General features: G+C 48.7%; 1 protein-coding gene across 1 annotated transcript; it reads right to left on the reverse strand.

Annotated features, from left to right (window-relative positions):
- Window positions 1-874: 874 nt before the first annotated feature.
- On the reverse strand, window positions 875-21,750 carry CEACAM5 (CEA cell adhesion molecule 5). Its single transcript, XM_073016421.1, has 11 exons — window positions 21,612-21,750; window positions 20,363-20,722; window positions 15,123-15,401; window positions 14,468-14,722; window positions 12,634-12,912; window positions 11,979-12,233; window positions 10,151-10,429; window positions 9,495-9,749; window positions 7,659-7,937; window positions 6,681-6,938; window positions 875-954 (listed from the first exon to the last, which is right to left on the reverse strand). The coding sequence occupies exons 1-11, from the start codon at window positions 21,673-21,675 to the stop codon at window positions 875-877; spliced, it is 2,643 nt and encodes an 880-aa protein (XP_072872522.1). The 5' UTR covers window positions 21,676-21,750.
- Between the last annotated feature and the right edge of the window lie 688 nt (window positions 21,751-22,438).

A 22,438-nucleotide genomic window follows, 5' to 3' on the forward strand; every position in this document is an offset into this window, starting at 1 on the left:
TCCTGTCATAGAATTAAGGACCTTGCCTTCTTCATTTCTGTATCTGCTATGAACACATGAATTGGTTATCAGGAAAAGGTTCTCAGCCACAGGTAGGTTGTGTCCTGAGCTTAAGACTCATATGTTAATGCTACAGTCTTTGTTCTTCATGAGGTCAGAAGTTGCTTGTGATGAAGGGTGTGGGTAACTCCACAGTGCAGATGGTGGAAGGAGGTCACCCTATTTGACATGTTTTTAGGTGTAACATTGGAACTAAGAATTCTGTGTTCATATGGGGTGGAGAGGCAGGGATATGTAGGGAGACAGATCTAATTCGGATGACGGAATTATACAAGGAAGTGGTGGTAAAGGAATCGAGAAAGCTTAGTAAAGAGAAGAAATGTGAACTTATCTAATAGACCACAGTAGGTCCCTGTGTCTTCTTGAGTAGGCAAGTGAACTAGATTTTAGGAAGGTAATGAGGCAGTCATATGCAAGAAACATTTCAAAGACTGGCAACAAGGGGTCAAGCAGGACTTTGAGCAGTTGTCGAGGTTTATGGGAATGGAGAGAATGACACAAGTGAGAGATGTTAAGAAAGGACCAAAAGGCTTTGACAATGTATTGAATCTGGGAAACAAATGAGCAGAGGCTGGGGATAATTATGTCCCTGTGGGGTACAGGGAGCATGAAGACCAGGGAAGAAGAGACCTGCAGGAATTAGTGCTGAGAAGCAGGAGCTTGGGGGTAGGAGGAGGAGATCCAGTCCCAGATACAGGCGAAGAAGTCCTTTCTCTCTCCCAAGCATGGCAGTCAGCACTGCAGGAAACCGAACAAGAGGAAAGGCTGTCATACCTACCAGTCTTTCTTAATTGCAGAAACTACACCAGGGCTGCTACATCAGAGCAACCCCAACCAGCATTCCAATTATGATGCTGACAGTAGCCCTAGCTGAGAGACCAGAACTTCCAGGTGCTGAATCGCCTGTCATGGAAAGAAAAGAGAAGGAATGAATGTGATGTTATTTTGCAGTGGAGTGCCCCAGGTTCCAGCTCTCAGCATGAAGTAGTCTCTACTTGTTCCTTCAAGGAGTGCATTAGTTTTGTGGGAAGGTTGCAATTTTTTTTTCTCTCTCACTGTGTTTCTAGTTGGTGATCAGTCTTCTGTCAATTCCACCCTGGCCTTTCTGCACTCAGATATTTCTGAAGGCTTTGAAATTTGAGAAAGACTGATTGCTATTTTTGCGTGGCATTAGAACTTTCTATCTTTTCATGGTTGCATCTTTTTCTCAGTGTCTCAGTTGTGGTAAGCAAAAATAAGAGTCTGTTGGGTCTCCATGGCAGGGACTTGATTGACAGAAAGCCCAGGCTAGTGCATTCTGTATTTACTGAGTCCGTTGCACAGAGAACTCGCTTCTCATGGGTTCCCAGCAGGGGAATGAAAAGCCCAGTTTTGGGAAACTCTGCTTCTCTCTCATGGGTGAGGGGCTTGAGGATGCCCCACCAGCCTTGTGGAAACTCTGAGAACTGCATCACTATCTAAAACTCTCTCCTCTTTCTCCTTTTCAGGAATCAGATCTGCATCGTGGTCTGAGGTCTCTCTTAGGCTCCTCCCACTTCCCACTTTTCCTCATGGTGGTTTTCTCCAGTAAATTATCTTGCATCTCTAATTCCATCTTGGTTGCATCTCAGTGGATGAAAACTAACATACCAGGCTTGATTCTTTGCACTTAACTTTTTTTCTCTCCCCCATTTTTAGCCAGTAACCATGTCCCAGTGGGTTTTCATTTGGGGCTTAGCTCTCACCAGTCAACTCAGGCTGGTGATTAATGCTATGTTAGCTACTGTAAATGCTTTTCTGGTATCTCATTTGATCCATACAATAACCCTGTTGGGTAGGCATGATTTCCATTTTACAGATGAAATGACAGAGGCTTGGAGTAGTGAAAAAAACTTATCCAAAGTCAAATGATTAGTGAGAAGTGGATCTAGGATTTGGCTCTGGAACTGCCTGACTTCAAGCTAATAATACCAGTAGTGATAATAGCAGCTAATATTTATGAAGTTTCCCTCGGTGTGTGGCATTTTGCTGAAGGCTTAATCGAATATTACATTAAATCTTTAAAACAACACTACTGAACAGTCACTCTTATTGCAATTTTCCTTTTTCCCTCCATTTCCTGGTGATGAGAATTATCACAATTTTCAGTTGAAGAATTGAAGGCTCAGAGAAGTTAAGAATCTTGTGTGAGAAATTTAAAATGGTAAATACGTTAAAAATAAAGGGAGATCTCATATCAACAACCTAACTTTACAACTTCAGGGTACAGAAAAAGAACCACCTCAAACCACAGATAGTACATGAAGGAAATAAGGATTAGAGTTGAAATAAATAAAATGGAAAACAATAGAAGGAATCAATGAAACCAAAAGTTGGTTCTTCAAAAAAGGTCAACAAAATTGACAGTCATTTATTAGACTGGCTAAGAAAAAAGAGAGAAGATTCGAATTACTAAAATCAGAAATGAAAATGGAGGTATGGTGACTCACATATTTAATCCCAGCACCTTGGGAGACTCAAGCAGGAGGATTGCTCAAGGTCAAGAGGGCGAGACCAGCCTAGGCAACATAGGGAGACACAGTTTCTACAAAATTTCTTTAAAAACTATCCAGACATGGTGGCACATGTCTGTAGTCCCAGCTTCTCAAGAGACGGGGATAGGAGGATCACTTGAGCGCAGGAGTTGAGGCTGCAGTAAGCTGTGATGGTACTACTGCACTCTAGCTTGGGCTGGGCTACAGAGTGAGACCCTGTCTCTTGGAAAAAAAAAAATATTGAGATATTGCCAGCAATACTACAAATTCTACAGAAATATTAAGGACTACAAGAGTGCTATGAATAATTGTATGCCAGCAAACTGTTGAATGACCAAGATGAAATGGACAAATTCCTGGAAACACACAAAAAAATTCAATTTTAATAGACCTATAATTAGATAGAACGAATAAAAGCATTTGACAAAATTCACCACTCTTTCATAACAAAAACACTCCAATTATGAATGGAAAGAAACCACCTCAGCATAATAAAGGCAATATGTGGAAAGCCCAATGCTAACATGAGACTCAGTGGAGAAAGACTGAAAGCTTTCCCTGTAAGATCAGGAACAAGACAAGAATGCCTGCTTTTGCCACATCTATCCAACATAGTATTAGAAATCCTAGCCACAGAAATTAGGCAAGAAAAAAAAAGACATCCAAATTGGAAAGAAGAAGTGAAATGATCTTTGTTATCAGATAACTTGAACTTATATGTAGAAAACCCTAAAGATTAAAAGAAACTGTCAGAGTTAATAAATAAATTTGGTAATGTTGCAGGATACAAAATCAACATGCAAACATCAGTTGCACTTCTATATATTAACAATGAACAATCTAAAAGGAAATTAAGAAAAAATTTCCAATTTACATTAACATAAAATAGTATAAAATAGTTAGAAATAAGTTTAACCAAGGAGGTGAAAGGATTGTACCCTGAAAACTATAAAACCTTGCTGAAAGAAATTAAAGACAACATCAATAAATGGAAAGACATTTTTTTTTCATGAATGGGAAAACTCAATATTGTTAGGAGGACAATACTGCCCACAGTGAGCTGCAGGTTCAATGCAATTCCTACCAGAGTCCCACTGACATTTTTTACAGAAACAGAAAAACCTATCCTAAAATTCATATGGACTCTCCGGACTCTAAATAGCCAAACAACCTGGAAAATAAAGAATGAAGCTGGAGGACTCACACTTCCTGATTTCAGCATTTGCTATAAAGCCACAGTAATCAATGCAGTGTGGTACTAGCATAAAGGAAGATATTGAAACCAATGGAATAGAATATAGAGCCCAGAAAGAAACGCTTGCGTATATGGCCAAATTATTTTTGACAAGGGTGCCAAGACCATTTAATGGGGAAAGGATATTCATTTCAATAAATGGTATGGGGAAAGCTGAATACCCATGCACAAGAACAAGTTGAATCTTTGCCTGACACTATATATGAAAATTAACCTAAAATGGATCAAAGACCTAAATGTAAGAGTGAAAAGTATAAAACTCTGAGAAGAAAACAGGGAAAAAAGCTTAATGACATTTGATTTCATGGTGATTTCTTGGTTATAACAACAAGTAGGCACCAAAAGAAAAACAATGGATAAAATGGACTTCATGAAAATTAAAAACTTTTTTTTTTTTTTTTAATGGAGTCTCTCTCTGTTGCCCAGGCTGGAGTGCAGTGGCGTGATCTCAGCTCACTGCAAGCTCCGCCTCCCGGGTTCATGCCATTCTCCTGCCTCAGCCTCCCGAGTAACTGTAACTATAGGCACCCGCCACCACACTGGGCTAATTTTTTTTTTTTGTATTTTTAGTAGAGATGGAGTTTCACCATGTTAGCCAGGATGGTCTTGATCTCCTGACCTCATGATCCACCCACCTTGGCCTCCCAAAGTGCTGGGATTACAGGCATGAGCCACTGTGCCCAGCCTCGAAAATTAAAAACTTTTATATATCAAAGAACATTATCGAGAAAGTGAAAAGGCAACCTATGAAATGGGAAAAATATTTGCAAATCATATATCTGATAGGGAATTAATTTCCAGAATATATGAAGAACTATTACAAATCAACAACCACAAAAATCCAAAAACCCAATTAATAAATGGACAAAGGACTAAAGTAGAGATTTCTCCAAGGAAGAGATACAAGTGGCCAACAAGTACATGCAAATATGCTCAACATCACTAACACTTAAAGATATGCAAATCAAAGCCACAATGATACTCCACCTCACACACATCAGGATGGCCACAAAACAGTAAGTGTTTTCAAGGAGGTCGAAAAATTGGAACTCTAGTGCATTGCTGAGAGAAATGTGAAATATTAGCTCCTATGGAAAATGGTATGGTGGTTCCTCAAAAAATTAAAAAAATAATTAACATTTGATCCACCAATTCCACTTCTGGACATACACCAAAAAGAATTGAAGGTAGCAATTTGAACCGACATTTGTATACTGATGTTCACAGCAGCATTACTCACAATAGCCAAAAGATGGGAACAACTGAAAAGTCCATTGAAAGATAAGTGGATAGAAAAATGAGGTATGTCCATACAATGGAATGTTATTCAATCTTAACAAGGAATAAAATTGTGATACATGGTGCAAAATGGATGAACCTTGAAGACATTATACTAAGTGAAATACAGCAGACACAAAAGGACAACTATTATGTAATTCCATGTATGTAAGCTCGTTAGAATAGTTCATGACCTAGAGACAGAAAGTAGAATGGAGGTTACCAGGGTTTAGGGGGAGAAGGAGTGAGAGTTACTATTTATCGGGTACAGAGGTTTAGTATGTTAAGATAAAAAAGTTCTGGAAATGGATAGTGTGAAGGTTACACAAGAGTATAAAGATACTTGATTTATTTTTCCTTTTTTTTTTTCATGACAAGAGTCTCACTCTGTCACCCAGCCTGGAGTGCAGCGGCACAATCTTGGCTCACTGCAACCTCCGCCACCCAGGTTCAAGCAATTCTCCTGCCTCAGCCTCCCTAGTAGCTGGGACTACAGGCATCTGCCATCATGCCTAGCTTTTTTTTTTTTTTTTTTTTTTTTTTGTATCTTGAACTCCTGATCTCAAGTGATCCACTTGCCTTGGCTTCCCAAAGTGCTGGGATTACAGGCATGAACCACCACACCGGGCAATATACTTGATTGATATTTATGCTGTGTCACTTAACTGTACACTTAGAAATGGTTAATGGTAAGTTTTATGTTAGATATATATACTGGCTGGTGGACTTACCCTCTCTATAAATACACACTTTCTGGCACTGCCCCTTCCCTCCCATGCAGAGCTCCTGTGGCTGAATCTCCCTATTTCTCCAAGTGTGTGCCACTCACTGTCCTCTGTGCTGTGTCCCATGTGCTGGGTCCACAGCCTCATACAGTGACTTCAGAGCCAGGACACAGCTCAGGAGTCTGTCCCGAGGCTCCGTCTTTTCCCATTTCCCTGCAACCTGACCCGAGGGAGACTGTGCTGTGGATTGGCAGCTCGATTTCACCAGATTCAGAACAGGCCACCTTTACACCTTCTCCACATGCCCCGGTCCCACCCCAAGTGGAGCCAGGGCAGAGCCAGTCACCAGGTGAGCCGGGCGCAGAGCAGGGAGCAGAGTCTGAGTTGCTCCTCCCTCATCCAAGGGGCTTCCTCCTCTCATTTGGGGAAAAAGTGTGAGCTTGTTTCAAAACCTCCTTGTTCCTTGTAGCTCATAGAGTAGGTTAAAAAAACACAAAGAGGTGACAGAAAGGGACATATTGGTGATAGAGAGGAGAAACTCGACCTTAAAGACCCTTCTTTTCTTTCTCCTGGACTATGAAGCCCCTTCCACTATAGGGGGCCTTCTGGGGCTAAGGGAGCCCCCTCCCCACATTCCAGGCTGGACCCGAGGTCAGCCTTGAGATATCAGAGAAGCTGGGGAGGAGAGAGTTGGCCGAGATGGAGTGAGAGGGCTCAGGGTAGAATTTGAGATTTCCTTGTGCCCATGGAACACAGACTGGGCAAGAAAATGTCTTCTTGGCTCTTTTGTGAGAACCAGGTAGACTCCACCCCAAAACGTGATGCTGCTGCTCCAGGGAAGCCACTTACCAGAGGAGACTGAGATGTTCTTGACTATGGAGTTATTGCGACCAGTAGCCAAGTTAGAGACAAAACAGGCATAGGCCCCGTTATTGTTTGATGTGATTTTGGAGATAAAGAGAACTTGTGTGTGTTGCCGCAGTGTCCCATTGATAAGCCAAGAATACTGCGGGGATGGGTTAGAGTCCGAGTGGCAGGAGAGGTTGAGGTTTGCTCCCGAACGGTAAGACAAGTCTGGGGGGGATATGATGGGGGTGTCCGGGCCATCTGGAACAAAGAGAACAAAGCCACAGGTGATGTCATCAGAGGAAAGGGGAAGCTCCTGATTGTAGAAGGGCCACAGTGTCCTTCTGAGTCCTGTCCCAATCCTGTGTTAAAAAGTCCAAACCATAACCCTCATGTCCCCTGAGTCTGGGTCTGAGACATTCACCTGTTTCTCCCATCACAGGCTGTGGACCCTGAGCCTCCCAAGACAGGGGCAGCTCCTCCCCTCCTATTCTTTTTTTTTTTTTTTTTTTTTGAGACGGAGTCTTGCTCTGTCGCCCAGGCTGGAGTGCAGTGGCCGGATCTCAGCTCACTGCAAGCTCCGCCTCCCGGGTTTACGCCATTCTCCTGCCTCAGCCTCCCGAGTAGCTGGGACTACAGGCGCCCGCCACCTCGCCCGGCTAGTTTTTGTATTTTTTAGTAGAGACGGGGTTTCACCGTGTTAGCCAGGATGGTCTCGATCTCCTGACCTCGTGATCCGCCCGTCTCGGCCTCCCAAAGTGCTGGGATTACAGGCTTGAGCCACCGCGCCCGGCCTCCCCTCCTATTCTTGGTCCAGGCTGGGTTTGCCCTAGTTTTCCCAGGGCAGGAAGTCATGGCCAGCCTGGGTGTCCAGGAGTGGCGGTCTGCATCTGTGGACCTGAGGAGAACTGAGAGTCCTAACCTCTGGCTGTATGGATTTGGGTTGGAAACCAGGGCCACAGAGGAACAGAAGATACTCACAGGTGACATTCAGGGTGACTGGGTCACTGCGTTTTGCACTCTCTGAGTTCTGGATTCCACATTCATAGGGTCCTGTGTCATTCCTTGTGACACTGAGTAGAGTGAGGATCCTGTTGCCATTGGAGAGCTGCAGCCTGGGACTGACCGAGAGGCTCTGATTGTTTACCCACCACAGGTAGGTTGTGTTCTCAGCCACAGATTCACAGGTTAAGGTCACAGCATCCTTGTCCTCTATGGGGTTGGAGTTGTTGCTGGTGATGTAGGGCTTGGGAAGCTCCACTGTGTAGATAACAGAGAAGATTGCCCCGTGTGGCACCTTTGATTCCTCACAGGCATCTTTCAATCAGAGTTGGCATCTCCCACCCCTCAGCCCACCTGAGTCCTTAAAAGCCCAGGGCAGGTGTGTGTGTGTCACAAGACAGATGCACAATGATCTGAGGGCTCAGAGACTGTAAGGCCGGCTGCTTTGTGTGGGAGAAGCACAGACTTTTCTCAAGTGTGAATTGGGCAGTAGCATTGGGTTGTGGACAGACACAGGACTGGGGGTCACAGCCCCCAGCACTTCTGGTCCTTTCCTGACTGTCTGGCTGCCTGGCCCATTGGGGTCCTCACCTGGAATTGGAAGGAGCTGAGTTTCTTCCAGCTGCACGGTCCCACACCACCCAGCCAAGGTATGTTCTCTCTGAGGCTTTGCTATTTAAGGACATCCTAGAGATGGGTGATGATGGGGACGTGTGTTTGAGCAGAAATAGCACAGGAGACTAGGAGCAAGTCTAAAGGTGACAAGTCAGGGGTCAGACTGTGGGCCACAGGTGGGGCAGCTCTGCCCAGGAGTTTGATGGGAACAGAGTTTCATTTTGGGAGGAAGAAGAGTTGTGTGGACAGATGGTGGTGATGGTAGCAGAACAAGGGAAATAGATTTAATACCACTGAACTGCATGTGTAGAAAGGTTAAGATGGTAAGTCTGTGTTAGATGTGCACTGTTACCCTCTGTATAAATACAAAATTTTTGACACTGCCCATTCCCTGCCATGCAGAACTCCTGTGGTGCATCTCCTGATTTCTCCAAGTGTGGGTCGCTCGCTGTCCCCTGTGCTGTGTCCCATGTGCTGTGCCCACAGCCACATACACCTGGTGATGTCAAAGCCAGGACACAGTTCAGGAGCCTGCCCTGAGGCTCCCTTTCTTTCCATTTTCCTGCAGCCTGACTGAGACGACGGGAGGCTTTGGTGTTGACTGGCAGCTTGATTTAGCCTAATTCAGGACAGACCACCCGGGCTCCTTCTCCACACACGTGGGTCCCACCCCAGGTGGAGTCAGACAAGGCCAGTCACGGGGGGTGGGGGAGCCCAGAGCAGAGCAGGGAGCAGAGTCTGAGCTGTTTCTCCCTTACCCAAGGGGCTTCCTTCTCTCATTTGGGAAAAAAGTATGAGCTTGTTTCAAAGCCTCGAATGTTCCTTGCAGTTCACGGAGTAGGCAAAAGAACACAAAGAGGTGATAGAAAGGGACAGATTGGTGACAGAGAGAAGCAACTTGACCTTGAGAACCCTTGCTCCTTCCCACTCTGTGAAGCTTCCTCCACTATACAGGGCTTGGGGGCTGAGGGAGCCTCCTCCCCACATTCCAGGCTGGACCCAGGGTCAGCCATGAGAAATCAGAACAACACGGAGAAGAGAGTCTGTAGAGACACACTGGGGAGGTCCAGGGGGAGAATCTGGGATTTGCTTGTGCCCATTGGACACAGACTGGGATAGAAAATTTCTTCCTGGCTCTTCTCTGAAAACCAGACAGACTCCACCTCAAAACGTGATGTCAGCGCTCTTGGATCCACTTACCGTAGACTGTGATCGCCGTGACCGTGGTCCTATTGAGGCCAGTGGCTGAGTTATGGGCTTGGCACATATAGGATCCGCTATTATTCATGGTGATGTTGGGGATAAAGAGCTCTTGTGTGGATTGCTGGAACACCCCATCGACAAACCAAGAGTACTGTGCAGCTGGGTTAGAGGCTGCGTGGCAGGAGAGGTTCAGATTTTCCCCTGCTCTGTAAGATGTGTTTGGAGGGGAAATGGTGGGCGCATCCGGGCCATCTGGAGCAAAGAGAATAAAGCCACAGGTGATGTTATCAGAGGGAAGTGGAAGTTCCTGGTCTGTGGAAGGACCACGGTGTCCCTCTAAGCTGAGTCACAACCCTAAAGTCTCAACCAAACCCCTCTTGTATCTACTGAGCCTGAGTCTGAGACATTCACCTGTTTCTCCCATCACAGGGTGTGGACCCCGAGCCTCCCAGGACAGGAGCAGCCTCTCCTCCTCCTATTGTTGATCAAGACTTGGTCTGCCCAGGTTTTTCTGGGGTAGAAAGTCACAGACAGTCTGGATGTCCAGGGGTGAGGGTCTGTGTACTTGAACCTGAGAGGGACTGAGAGGCCCGGCCTCTGGCCCTGTGGATTTGGGCTGGCAGCCTGGGCCAGAGAGGAGCAGAGATACTCACAGAGAACATTCAGGGTGACTGGGTCGCTGCGTCTGACACTCACTGGGTTCTGGGTTTCACATTCGTAGGATGTTGTGTCATTTCTTGGAATATTGAATACAGTGAGGGTCCTGTTGTCACTGGACAGCTCCAGCCTGGGACTGACCGGGAGGCTCTGATTGTTTACCCACCACAGGTAGGTTGTGTCCTGAGTCTCAGGTTCGCAGGTTAAGGTCACAGCATCCTTGTCCTCTATGGGGTTGGAGTTGTTGCTGGTGATGTAGGGCTTGGGAAGCTCCACTATGTAGATAACAGAGAAGATTGCCCCGTGTGGCACCTTTGATTCCTCACAGGCATCTTTCAATCAGAGTTGGCATCTCCCACCCCTCAGCCCACCTGAGTCCTTAAAAGCCCAGGGCAGGTGTGTGTGTGTCACAAGACAGATGCACAATGATCTGAGGGCTCAGAGACTGTAAGGCCAGCTGCTTTGTGTGGGAGAAGCACAGACTTTTCTCAAGTGTGAATTGGGCAGTAGCATTGGGTTGTGGACAGACACAGGACTGGGGGTCACAGCCCCCAGCACTTCTGGTCCTTTCCTGACTGTCTGGCTGCCTGGCCCATTGGGGTCCTCACCTGGAATTGGAAGGAGCTGAGTTTCTTCCAGCTGCACGGTCCCACACCACCCAGCCAAGGTATGTTCTCTCTGAGGCTTTGCTATTTAAGGACATCCTAGAGATGGGTGATGATGGGGACGTGTGTTTGAGCAGAAATAGCGCAGGAGACTAGGAGCAAGTCTAAAGGTGACAAGTCAGGGGTCAGACTGGGCCACAGGTGGGGCAGCTCTGCCCAGGAGTTTGATGGGAACAGAGTTTAATTTTGGGAGGAAGAAGAGTTGTGTGGACAGATGGTGGTGATGGTAGCAGAACAAGCGGAATAGATTTAATACCACTGAACTGCACGTGTAGAAAGGTTAAGATGGTAAGTCTGTATTAGATATGCACTGTTACCCTCTGTATAAATACAAAATTTTTGACACTGCCTGTTCCCTGCCATGCAGAGCCCCTGTGGTGCATCTCCTGATTTCTCCAAGTGTGGGTCGCTCGCTGTCCCCTGTGCTGTGTCCCATGTGCTCTGCCCACAGCCTCATATACCTGATGACGTCAGAGTCAGGACACAGCTCAGGAGCCTGCCCTGAGGCTCCCTTTCTTTCCATTTTCCTGCAGCCTGACTGGGACGAAGGGAGGCTTTGGTGTTGACTGGCAGCTTGATTTAGCCTAATTCAGGACAGACCACCCGGGCTCCTTCTCCACATACCCGTGTCCCACCCCAGGTGGAGTCAGACAAGGCCAGTCACGGGGGGAGCCCAGAGCAGAGCAGGGAGCAGAGTCTGAGCTGTTTCTCCCTTACCCAAGGGGCTTCCTTCTCTCATTTGGGAAAAAAGTATGAGCTTGTTTCAAAGCCTCGAATGTTCCTTGCAGTTCACGGAGTAGGCAAAAGAACACAAAGAGGTGATAGAAAGGGACAGATTGGTGACAGAGAGAAGCAACTTGACCTTGAGAACCCTTGCTCCTTCCCACTCTGTGAAGCTTCCTCCACTATACAGGGCTCGGGGGCTGAGGGAGCCTCCTCCCCACATTCCAGGCTGGACCCAGGGTCAGCCATGAGAAATCAGAACAACACGGAGAAGAGAGTCTGTAGAGACACACTGGGGAGGTCCAGGGGGAGAATCTGGGATTTGCTTGTGCTCATTGGACACAGGCTGGGATAGAAAATTTCTTCCTGGCTCTTCTCTGAAAACCAGACAGACTCCACCTCAAAACGTGATGTCAGCGCTCGTGGATCCACTTACCGTAGACTGTGATCGCCGTGACCGTGGTCCTATTGAGGCCAGTGTCTGAGTTATGGGCTTGGCACATATAGGATCCGCTATTATTCACGGAGATGTTGGGGATAAAGAGCTCTTGTGTGGATTGCTGGAACACCCCATCGACAAACCAAGAGTACTGTGCAGCTGGGTTAGAGGCTGCGTGGCAGGAGAGGTTCAGATTTTCCCCTGCTCTGTAAGATGTGTTTGGAGGGGAAATGGTGGGCGCATCCGGGCCATCTGGAGCAAAGAGAATAAAGCCACAGGTGATGTTATCAGAGGGAAGTGGAAGTTCCTGGTCTGTGGAAGGACCACGGTGTCCTTCTAAGCTGAGTCACAACCCTAAAGTCTCAACCAAACCCCTCTTGTATCTACTGAGCCTGAGTCTGAGACATTCACCTGTTTCTCCCATCACAGGGTGTGGACCCCGAGCCTCCCAGGACAGGAGCAGCCCCTCCCCTCCTATTCTTGATCAAGACTTGGTCTGCCCAGGTTTTCCTGGGGTAGAAAGTCACAGACAGTCTGGATGTCCAGGGGTGAGGGTCTGTGTACTTGAACCTGAGAGGGACTGAGAGGCCCGGCCTCTGGCCCTGTGGATTTGGGCCGGCAGCCTGGGCCAGAGAGGAGCAGAGGTACTCACAGAGAACATTCAGGGTGACTGGGTCGCTGCGTCTGACACTCACTGGGTTCTGGGTTTCACATTCGTAGGATGTTGTGTCATTTCTTGGAATATTGAATACAGTGAGGGTCCTGTTGTCACTGGACAGCTCCAGCCTGGGACTGACCGGGAGGCTCTGATTGTTTACCCACCACAGGTAGGTTGTGTCCTGAGTCTCAGGTTCACAGGTTAAGGTCACAGCATCCTTGTCCTCTATGGGGTTGGAGTTGTTGCTGGTGATGTAGGGCTTGGGAAGCTCCACTATGTAGATAACAGAGAAGATTGCCCCGTGTGGCACCTTTGATTCCTCACAGGCATCTTTCAATCAGAGTTGGCATCTCCCACCCCTCAGCCCACCTGAGTCCTTAAAAGCCCAGGGCAGGTGTGTGTGTGTCACAAGACAGATGCACAATGATCTGAGGGCTCAGAGACTGTAAGGCCAGCTGCTTTGTGTGGGAGAAGCACAGACTTTTCTCAAGTGTGAATTGGGCAGTAGCATTGGGTTGTGGACAGACACAGGACTGGGGGTCACAGCCCCCAGCACTTCTGGTCCTTTCCTGACTGTCTGGCTGCCTGGCCCATTGGGGTCCTCACCTGGAATTGGAAGGAGCTGAGTTTCTTCCAGCTGCACGGTCCCACACCACCCAGCCAAGGTATGTTCTCTCTGAGGCTTTGCTATTTAAGGACATCCTAGAGATGGGTGATGATGGGGACGTGTGTTTGAGCAGAAATAGCGCAGGAGACTAGGAGCAAGTCTAAAGGTGACAAGTCAGGGGTCAGACTGGGCCACAGGTGGGGCAGCTCTGCCCAGGAGTTTGATGGGAACAGAGTTTAATTTTGGGAGGAAGAAGAGTTGTGTGGACAGATGGTGGTGATGGTAGCAGAACAAGCGGAATAGATTTAATACCACTGAACTGCACGTGTAGAAAGGTTAAGATGGTAAGTCTGTATTAGATATGCACTGTTACCCTCTGTATAAATACAAAATTTTTGACACTGCCTGTTCCCTGCCATGCAGAGCCCCTGTGGTGCATCTCCTGATTTCTCCAAGTGTGGGTCGCTCGCTGTCCCCTGTGCTGTGTCCCATGTGCTCTGCCCACAGCCTCATATACCTGATGACGTCAGAGTCAGGACACAGCTCAGGAGCCTGCCCTGAGGCTCCCTTTCTTTCCATTTTCCTGCAGCCTGACTGGGACGAAGGGAGGCTTTGGTGTTGATTGGCAGCTTGATTTAGCCTAATTCAGGACAGACCACCCGGGCTCCTTCTCCACACACGTGGGTCCCACCCCAGGTGGAGTCAGACAAGGCCAGTCACGGGGGGTGGGGGAGCCCAGAGCAGAGCAGGGAGCAGAGTCTGAGCTGTTTCTCCCTTACCCAAGGGGCTTCCTTCTCTCATTTGGGAAAAAAGTATGAGCTTGTTTCAAAGCCTCGAATGTTCCTTGCAGTTCACGGAGTAGGCAAAAGAACACAAAGAGGTGATAGAAAGGGACAGATTGGTGACAGAGAGAAGCAACTTGACCTTGAGAACCCTTGCTCCTTCCCACTCTGTGAAGCTTCCTCCACTATACAGGGCTCGGGGGCTGAGGGAGCCTCCTCCCCACATTCCAGGCTGGACCCAGGGTCAGCCATGAGAAATCAGAACAACATGGAGAAGAGAGTCTATAGAGACACACTGGGGAGGTCCAGGGGGAGAATCTGGGATTTGCTTGTGCCCATTGGACACAGGCTGGGATAGAAAATTTCTTCCTGGCTCTTCTCTGAAAACCAGACAGACTCCACCTCAAAACGTGATGTCAGCGCTCGTGGATCCACTTACCGTAGACTGTGATCGCCGTGACCGTGGTCCTATTGAGGCCAGTGTCTGAGTTATGGGCTTGGCACATATAGGATCCGCTATTATTCACGGAGATGTTGGGGATAAAGAGCTCTTGTGTGGATTGCTGGAACACCCCATCGACAAACCAAGAGTACTGTGCAGCTGGGTTAGAGGCTGCGTGGCAGGAGAGGTTCAGATTTTCCCCTGCTCTGTAAGGTGTGTTTAGAGGGGAAATGGTGGGCGCATCCGGGCCATCTGGAGCAAAGAGAATAAAGCCACAGGTGATGTTATCAGAGGGAAGTGGAAGTTCCTGGTCTGTGGAAGGACCACGGTGTCCCTCTAAGCTGAGTCACAACCCTAAAGTCTCAACCAAACCCCTCTTGTATCTACTGAGCCTGAGTCTGAGACATTCACCTGTTTCTCCCATCACAGGGTGTGGACCCCGAGCCTCCCAGGACAGGAGCAGCCCCTCCCCTCCTATTCTTGATCAAGACTTGGTCTGCCCAGGTTTTCCTGGGGTAGAAAGTCACAGACAGTCTGGATGTCCAGGGGTGAGGGTCTGTGTACTTGAACCTGAGAGGGACTGAGAGGCCCGGCCTCTGACCCTGTGGATTTGGGCCGGCAGCCTGGGCCAGAGAGGAGCAGAGATACTCACAGAGAACATTCAGGGTGACTGGGTCGCTGCGTCTGACACTCACTGGGTTCTGGGTTTCACATTCGTAGGATGTTGTGTCATTTCTTGGAATATTGAATACAGTGAGGGTCCTGTTGTCACTGGACAGCTCCAGCCTGGGACTGACCGGGAGGCTCTGATTGTTTACCCACCACAGGTAGGTTGTGTCCTGAGTCTCAGGTTCACAGGTTAAGGTCACAGCATCCTTGTCCTCCACGGGCTTGGAGTTGTTGATAGTGATGTTGGGCTTGGGCAGCTCCGCTGTGCAGATAACAGAGAGAAGATTGCCCTGTGTGGCACCTTTGATTCCTCCACAGGCATCTTTCAATCAGAGTTGGCACCTCCCACCTCCCAGCCCACCTGAGTCCTTAAAAGCCCACAGCTGGTGTGTGTGTCACAAGACAGATGCATGATGATCTGAGAGCTCTGAGGCCACCTGCTCTGTGTGGGAAAATCACAGACTTTCTCAAGTGGGGATTGAGCAGCAGCATTGGGCTGTGGACAGACACAGGACTTGGGGGGGGTCACAGCTCCTGGTGCCTCTCCTGGTTCCTCCCTGACCAGCTGACTGCCTGGCCCACCTTGGGGTCCTCACCTGGAACATTCAGGTGCTGAGTCTCTTCCACCTTCAGTCCTGCTTTGTTTCCCTAGGTGTATTTTTTCTGCAGCTTCCCTGTCTAAGGACATCCTAGAAATGGATGATGATAGGACTTCCCATTGTCCTTAAACCCTGTAGATATTGCACAGGCTGGCCTGGGACTGGATGTTTCAGCAGAAATAACACAGGGGACACCAGAGGCAAGCCTGGAGGTCAGCTCAGTCGTCAGGCAGTGGAGGCACAAGGTGGGACAGTTTTCCCCAGGTGTTTGATGATGACTGACTTGAGCCAGTGACCCCTAAAGATAGAGTGGAGTCCAGGGAATGATCTAGAAAAGAGTGAGGTGACAGGCAGGAGCTGCATGGATTTAACAGCAGAACCATATGTATGTTCTTTGTCTTTGGTCTTTTTTTTTGTTTGTTTATTTTTCAAGATGGAGTCTTGCTGTGTCGGCCAGGCACGATCTTGGCTCACTGCAACCTCTGCCTCCCGGGTTCAAGCAATTCTCCTGTCTCAGCCTCCCGAGTAGCTGGGACTACAGGCGCCCACCACCATGCCTGGCTAAATTTCGTACTTTTAGTAGAGATTGGGTTTCACCATCTTGGTCAGGCTGGTCTTGAACTTCTGACCTCAAGTGGTCTGCCCACCTCAGCCTCCCAAAAGGCTGGGATTACAGACATGAGCCACTATGCCCAGCCTGTCTTCAGTCTTTAATGTCCCTTCTCCCCTTGCAGAGGGCAGGCAAGGACCTGTGGATCTCTCCATAAATACATGTGGACATTTGCAAATGCAGAACTGACTGGTGGAAAAGGGAAAGCATGAACTGCTGGAAATCTGGCCCTCAAGGACCATGTGTGTTTGACAGTTATGAGATAGAACTTTGAGAAGAAATTTTGCAATTATTTTCTCCCATTCGACATTATGCTAAATGAAATAAGCCACTCACAGGGCAGATACTGTAGGATTCCACTTATCTGAGGTCCCTAGAGTAGCCACACTCGTGGAATCAGAGAGTAGAATGGTGGTTATCAGGGTCTGGGAGGTGGGGGGATGGAGAGTTGTTCATGGCTCTGCAGTTTCAGTTACGCAGGATGAGGAGGTGCTAGAGATCTGCTGTTCAGCTTGGTGCCTATAGTTCATACAGATTGAGTATCTCTTATGCATAAGGCTTAGGACTAAAAGTGTTTTGGATTTTTGACTGTTTTTGAGTTTTGAAAATATTTGCAGTATACTTACCAGTTTAGCATCCCAAATCTGAAAATACAGAATCCAAAGTGCTCCAGTGAGCTTTTCCTTTCCTTTCCTTTCCTTTCCTTTCCTTTCCTTTCCTTTCCTTTCCTTTCCTTTCCTTTCCATTCCATTTCTCTCCCCCGCCCCCTTTTTTAAAATTTGAGATGGAGTCTCACTCTGTTGCCAGGCTGAAGTGCAGTGGCACAATCTCAGCTCACTGCAACCTCCACCTCCTGGGTTCAAGCTATTCTCCTGCCTCAGCCTCCCAAGTAGCTGAGACTACAGGCACGCACCACCACACCCAGATAATTTTTGTATTTTTAGTAGAGATGGGGTTTCACCATTTTGGCCAGGATGGTCTTGATCTCTTGACTTCATGATCCTCCTGCCTCGGCCTCCCAAAGTGCTGGGATTACAGGTGTGAGCCACCACTCCCAGCCTCCAGTGAGCATTTCTTTTGAGCATCATGTCAGTGGTCAAAAAATGTTGGATTTTGGAGCATTTCAGATTTTGGATTTTTGGATTTGGGATACTCAACCTGTAATACTATAATTTGCTCTTAAAAATTTGTCAGTAGTTTTGATCTCATGTTATTTTCTGACTATAGTTAAAAAAAATGAAAGACATTTGGGAAAAACATTAAATTTTTTCCAGAAGTGGAAATTGTTGTTAATGGCCTAAAGATCTAAGATCGGTTGCTGGAAGTAGTACCTTTCTTGATATTATACGAAGGTTTAAGTCTGCTCTCAATTCCAGTGGGATCACATTATGCTCAAAGGCAGATGCTGAAGGTGGTTTGAAATCAGTGACTCCCTGAGTAAAGAGAAGGGTATGAGTCCTGTTAGGAGGACAGAACCGGTCAGAGAGGAAGTCTTAGGTGTGTGAATTACATAAAAGGAGAAATGATGCCAAATTAGGAGAAGCGATGTGTGTTATGTTAGTAAGTTTAGAAAGTGCTCCCTGCCCCTGGTTCCTGTGCAGAGTTAGGCAAAAAGAGGAGAAGCCCCAAATCAGGCATGTGAAAGATTTTTTTCCTCTCCTATCAACCTCAGAAAGCACAACTAGAGTTTAAGTTTGTATAACTGGGCAGAGTCTAAGTGAGACGCCAGTGGCTGGTGCACTTCTTAGTTCAAGGGACCCCACCTTATGACAATGGCATCATCACGAGGACACAGGTATATGTAGAATGGACAGCAAACCCATCAGACAGCACCTGCTTGGCCAGTTGCACCTGGGGGAGGCCCCAGGATCCACTGGAGGATGTGAGCCCCACACCAGGATGAAGATGGAGTAGGTAGTGAAATGGGTGGAATAAGCATGTGGGCTTTGGGGACTGCAGACCTGTCCTTCTGCCTCTGACCTCCTGGTGAGTCAGTGTAGGAAGTGGATGGAGGAGTTGCTCATCCTTGTCCTGCTGCCTGTTCCGTGTGTTGGCCTCAAGGAGGTAAAGAGCCCTGGGCGGGGACACAGCGGAAGCTCATTCTCCTGGTGACCTGTTGACATTGGCTTGTGATGGAGCCTGGCAGGAGTGGCTGCTGCAGCTGATTTCTGTGCCTTCCCTATTGCCTGGGAAGTGGGCCAGGCCACAGTGTGAGCGGGAAGAAAACAGGACAGCCAGCCTTGTTCGAGGGAGTGTCTGGGGAAGGCCTAAGAGTGGAGGGAGATGTTCAGGGATAGGCATCTCAGCTGGAATGAAGAGGGAGGAACACGGAGGAACAGGAGACAGTCAGAAATGCCCATGGCAATGAGACACGTGGGGTATAGTGACCTCAGAGACCCCAGGAGCAGGAGTCCCTTGGCTGTCCTGACCAGGACTAGGGAGCCTTGAAAACCCTCCCATGGCCAAGGAACCCCAGAGTCACATGAGATAGGATTACTTTCAGGACAGGGGGTCAGAGGAATGGTACATGGATCTTAGCCCCTGATGGACAGGGAACCGGCCAGAACTTCCTAGGATTCTGCATCCAGGATCCAGTCTCTATAGAGATTATGGATCATTCTTTCATTCATTCCCTCCTTCATGAGAGAGCTACTGAGCAAGAGTGTGTCTCACTTTGGGCCTGTGTTGGTGCAGGGGTGTGAGTGCGGAGAGAAAGCGAAGTCCTTTCCTTTATCCTCCCATAGGAGTGACACTGACAAATCGGGAAACACAGGATTTCAGGTCCAGTGAGGGGGCTGTGGATCTAAGGGAGAGGCCTGGACAATCCTGGCACTGACCTTGACAGTTGAGGTGATTTAGTTCTAGAGTAAAACTGATTAGCTCTCCATTTACTTCTCTCTCCAGACCAGAATCTCCACTTCTGAGCCGTGGATGCACAAGACAAAAGGAAGCAGACCCATGACTGGTCTCAGGTCTGCAAATGCCTGACAACAAACAGCCCCACCCACCCCGGGTTGAGGAGAGGAGGCGGTTCTGGCTGCAGACAGACCTCATAGGTCTCTAATCTGCCATCTATGGCCTGTGTGACCCTTGTTAGTGACTGTCTCCCTGTGCCTCAATTTCCTTTCAATAAGTAGGATAAGTGTTATTTGGCTGTGAGGTTGTGAGTTAACCTCAAAATATTTACAATCACTTGATCTCAGCTCTGCACAGAGGAGCTGCCCAAATGAAGAGCATTTATGTTTATTTGCCTCTAAGAGAAAGGGCCCTGGGCCTGATCCCTGGTGGACAAGGAGCTGCCGGGAGCATCTTCTCTCCTCTGTTCCTCCTTCTGAAGACACTGAACTTCCCATGGAGTCACCTATGTCCCCAGGGCAATGGACTGATGCCCTAGTAACCTTGTCTATCTATCCTCCCCACATTGAGTCTCAAGTAAAGGACAAGGCTCTGTCCTTGCCCAGATGAGACTCTGGGGACAGGGAACAGGTGTGGCCAGAAACTCCGATTCTGCATCCAGAATCCAGCTCCAGGAGCCACGGCCCTTGGACAGCTGGTAAGTCCTTGCTCCCAGTCAGCCCTGCCCAGGAGGCCACAACCTAGCCCTGGCACAGGCTCCCCTGGGTCACTTGGAGTCAGGAGCCCTGAGGCTGAGCTTCTCTGTGAAGATCCCAGGACGTCCTTCAGGCCAGACCCTGATCCAGTTCTCCAGGGTCTTTCTCAGGGTCAGGTTTATGGGGAAGGCATGGGGTACTAGACTGAGACTGACCTCCCCCTGCTGAGTCCTCCCCATCAGACTGTCCTTCCTCTGCAGTGAGTGTCTGCAGGGTCTAGATGCCGGAAAGGAATTCTGATCTGTTGAAGTTTGTCCCTTCTGTGTGTGTCCTGCACTAAATGCCCAAACCCTAACATGGCACCTAATACAGAGGGGGCACAGGCACAGCCCAGGCCTGAGAATCCCGTATGTGGGAAGTAGAACTGAACCCCAACACCCAGAGGTCATGGGGAATCACTCACGGTATACCCGGAACTGGCCAGTTGCTTCTTCATTCACAAGATTTTCCTTTATGACTTGTAAGGTATAGAATCCTGTGTCATTCTGGGTGACGTTCTGGATCAGCAGGGATGCATTGGAGTCTATTGTTTCTCGACCGCTGTACGCGGGCCCTGGGGTAGTTTGATGAGTTCCTATTCCATATGATACAATTCGACGTTTGGCATCCACTCTTTCTCCCTTGTACCAGATGTAGCCAAAAAGATTCTGGGACAGATTGTGGGCAAGTAGAAGAACCTCCTTCCCCTCTGCGACATTGAACGGCCTGGATTCAATAGTGAGCTGGGCAGTGGTGGGCGGGTTCCAGAAGGTTAGAAGTGAGGCTAAGAGAGAGGAGAGAGCATCGGTCAATATTGGGATCTATGCATTAGGGTGGAAAAACGGGGCCCTGGGTCCTGAGCAGGTCTCTTCATCCCCCAGCCCCGGAGTGAGTGAGTGAGTGAGTGTGTATATGTGTGTCCTACTGGGTCAAGGTCAGCAGCATGACTCCTATTTCCTTAGCACCTCTGATCTTGGCATTTCCCTCTGTGGAATGCTCCTCCCCAGGGGTCTGCGTGACTGCCTCCCCACTGGCCTCAGGTCCTGCTCACATCAGGGCATTCTTGGGAGACTCCTTCCCTGACACCTCTTCTAGAGACCCTGGTTCTTTTCTTTCTGACCTTTCCCTGCTCTGTTCCCACCAGGGCTCTTGTCAATACCTGACCTCACATTTTAGATCTCTTTGCGTGTCTGTCTTCCTCCCCATGAGAGCATGAGCTTCATGAGGGCAGGGACTTGTGTGATCTTGAGTGCACCTCAGTGCCTGGGACAGGCTGCAGACTCCTGTGATGAGCTCATGAGCCTTCTCAGGGCCCTCAACGGCCTGGGGTTTATTTTCCAATGTCTGCGGTAGGCAGGTGAGGACAATGTTTCATGCCCTGGTTATGTTTTCATTTAAAGTGTCATCTGATGCAGTTATTACGACTTTTGAAAATGTAGTGGCCAGTGACAATTAACTGGGAAAATATAACGCTTGAGATTTTCCTGCCCCGTTCCAATTCCAGTTCAATTTGATTTTTCTGGTATGACTCCTGTCCCTCTCTGATGTCCTCTTCCCTATTCAGGCTCCAACAGGCACCCTCTGTCCGTCTTAGAGCCCTGTCCTCCCCAGGAGACCCCAGCCAGTCTCTGTGCCGCCTCCTCCCACCCTCTCCCAGGTTGTCCTCCCCTCACCTGTGAGCAGGAGCGTCTGCCAGGGGATGCACCATCTGTGAAGAGGGGCTGAGGGAGACCCCATGGTCTCTGCTGTCTGCTCTGTCTTCTTCTGTGGAGAAGATCCTGAGTTCTAGGAATGCTCTTGTCAGGGCGGCTGTGACTGCCTGGTCTGCTGTCCTTCCTCCCTCTGTCCTGAGTCTCCTCCTACAGCAGGAGTACTTCTCGGCATCATGTGGGTCATGGGTGTGGCCTCTATTCAGGTGTCCTCTGTCCCCTCCCCTCTCATTTGCCTCTTTTGTCCCTCCTCCTTTTTCCTTTCTGTTTTCAGTTCCCCAGACAAAACTGTTTGGCAAGGTAGATGGACTCCCGTCCCCTGGGAGGACAACCTGCCTTCCCCAGTGCTAAACTCTGCTGTGTTCTGGCCTTGGATCTGTCACACCAGGGGGATTATTTTCCTTTGTGACAGAGAAACCCAGCTGGGCCCCGGGTCTCCCCACGCTCTCCAGTGCTTTGGGAAGGTGGGATGATGTTCAGTAGGAAGGTGACGGAGGTGGCTCTGGGAGATAGAAAAGGGCTCACTGGGTGGTGACTGGGGAGGGATCAGCCCTCTGTCTCTAGTACCACCAGCCCGGCCTCTGACCCAGGGATGGAGACCCAGGCCCAGAGGTCTCAGGAGTCCCCAGCTCCTGCGTGTGGAGAGGGAGGTGTCTTGTGTGTCCTGGAAAGAGAGGACTGTGGTAGAGGGAGGTGGGTGACTCTGAGCTCTGCTGTCCTTGGGGAAGGCTCCAGGGAGACCCTCCCTCTCCGTGTCTGTGGGCTGAGCTGTGGCTTAGGGCCTGTCCGTG

This window comes from Chlorocebus sabaeus, chromosome 6 (assembly GCF_047675955.1).
Source record: "Chlorocebus sabaeus isolate Y175 chromosome 6, mChlSab1.0.hap1, whole genome shotgun sequence".
NCBI classification, from domain to species: Eukaryota; Metazoa; Chordata; class Mammalia; order Primates; family Cercopithecidae; genus Chlorocebus; species Chlorocebus sabaeus.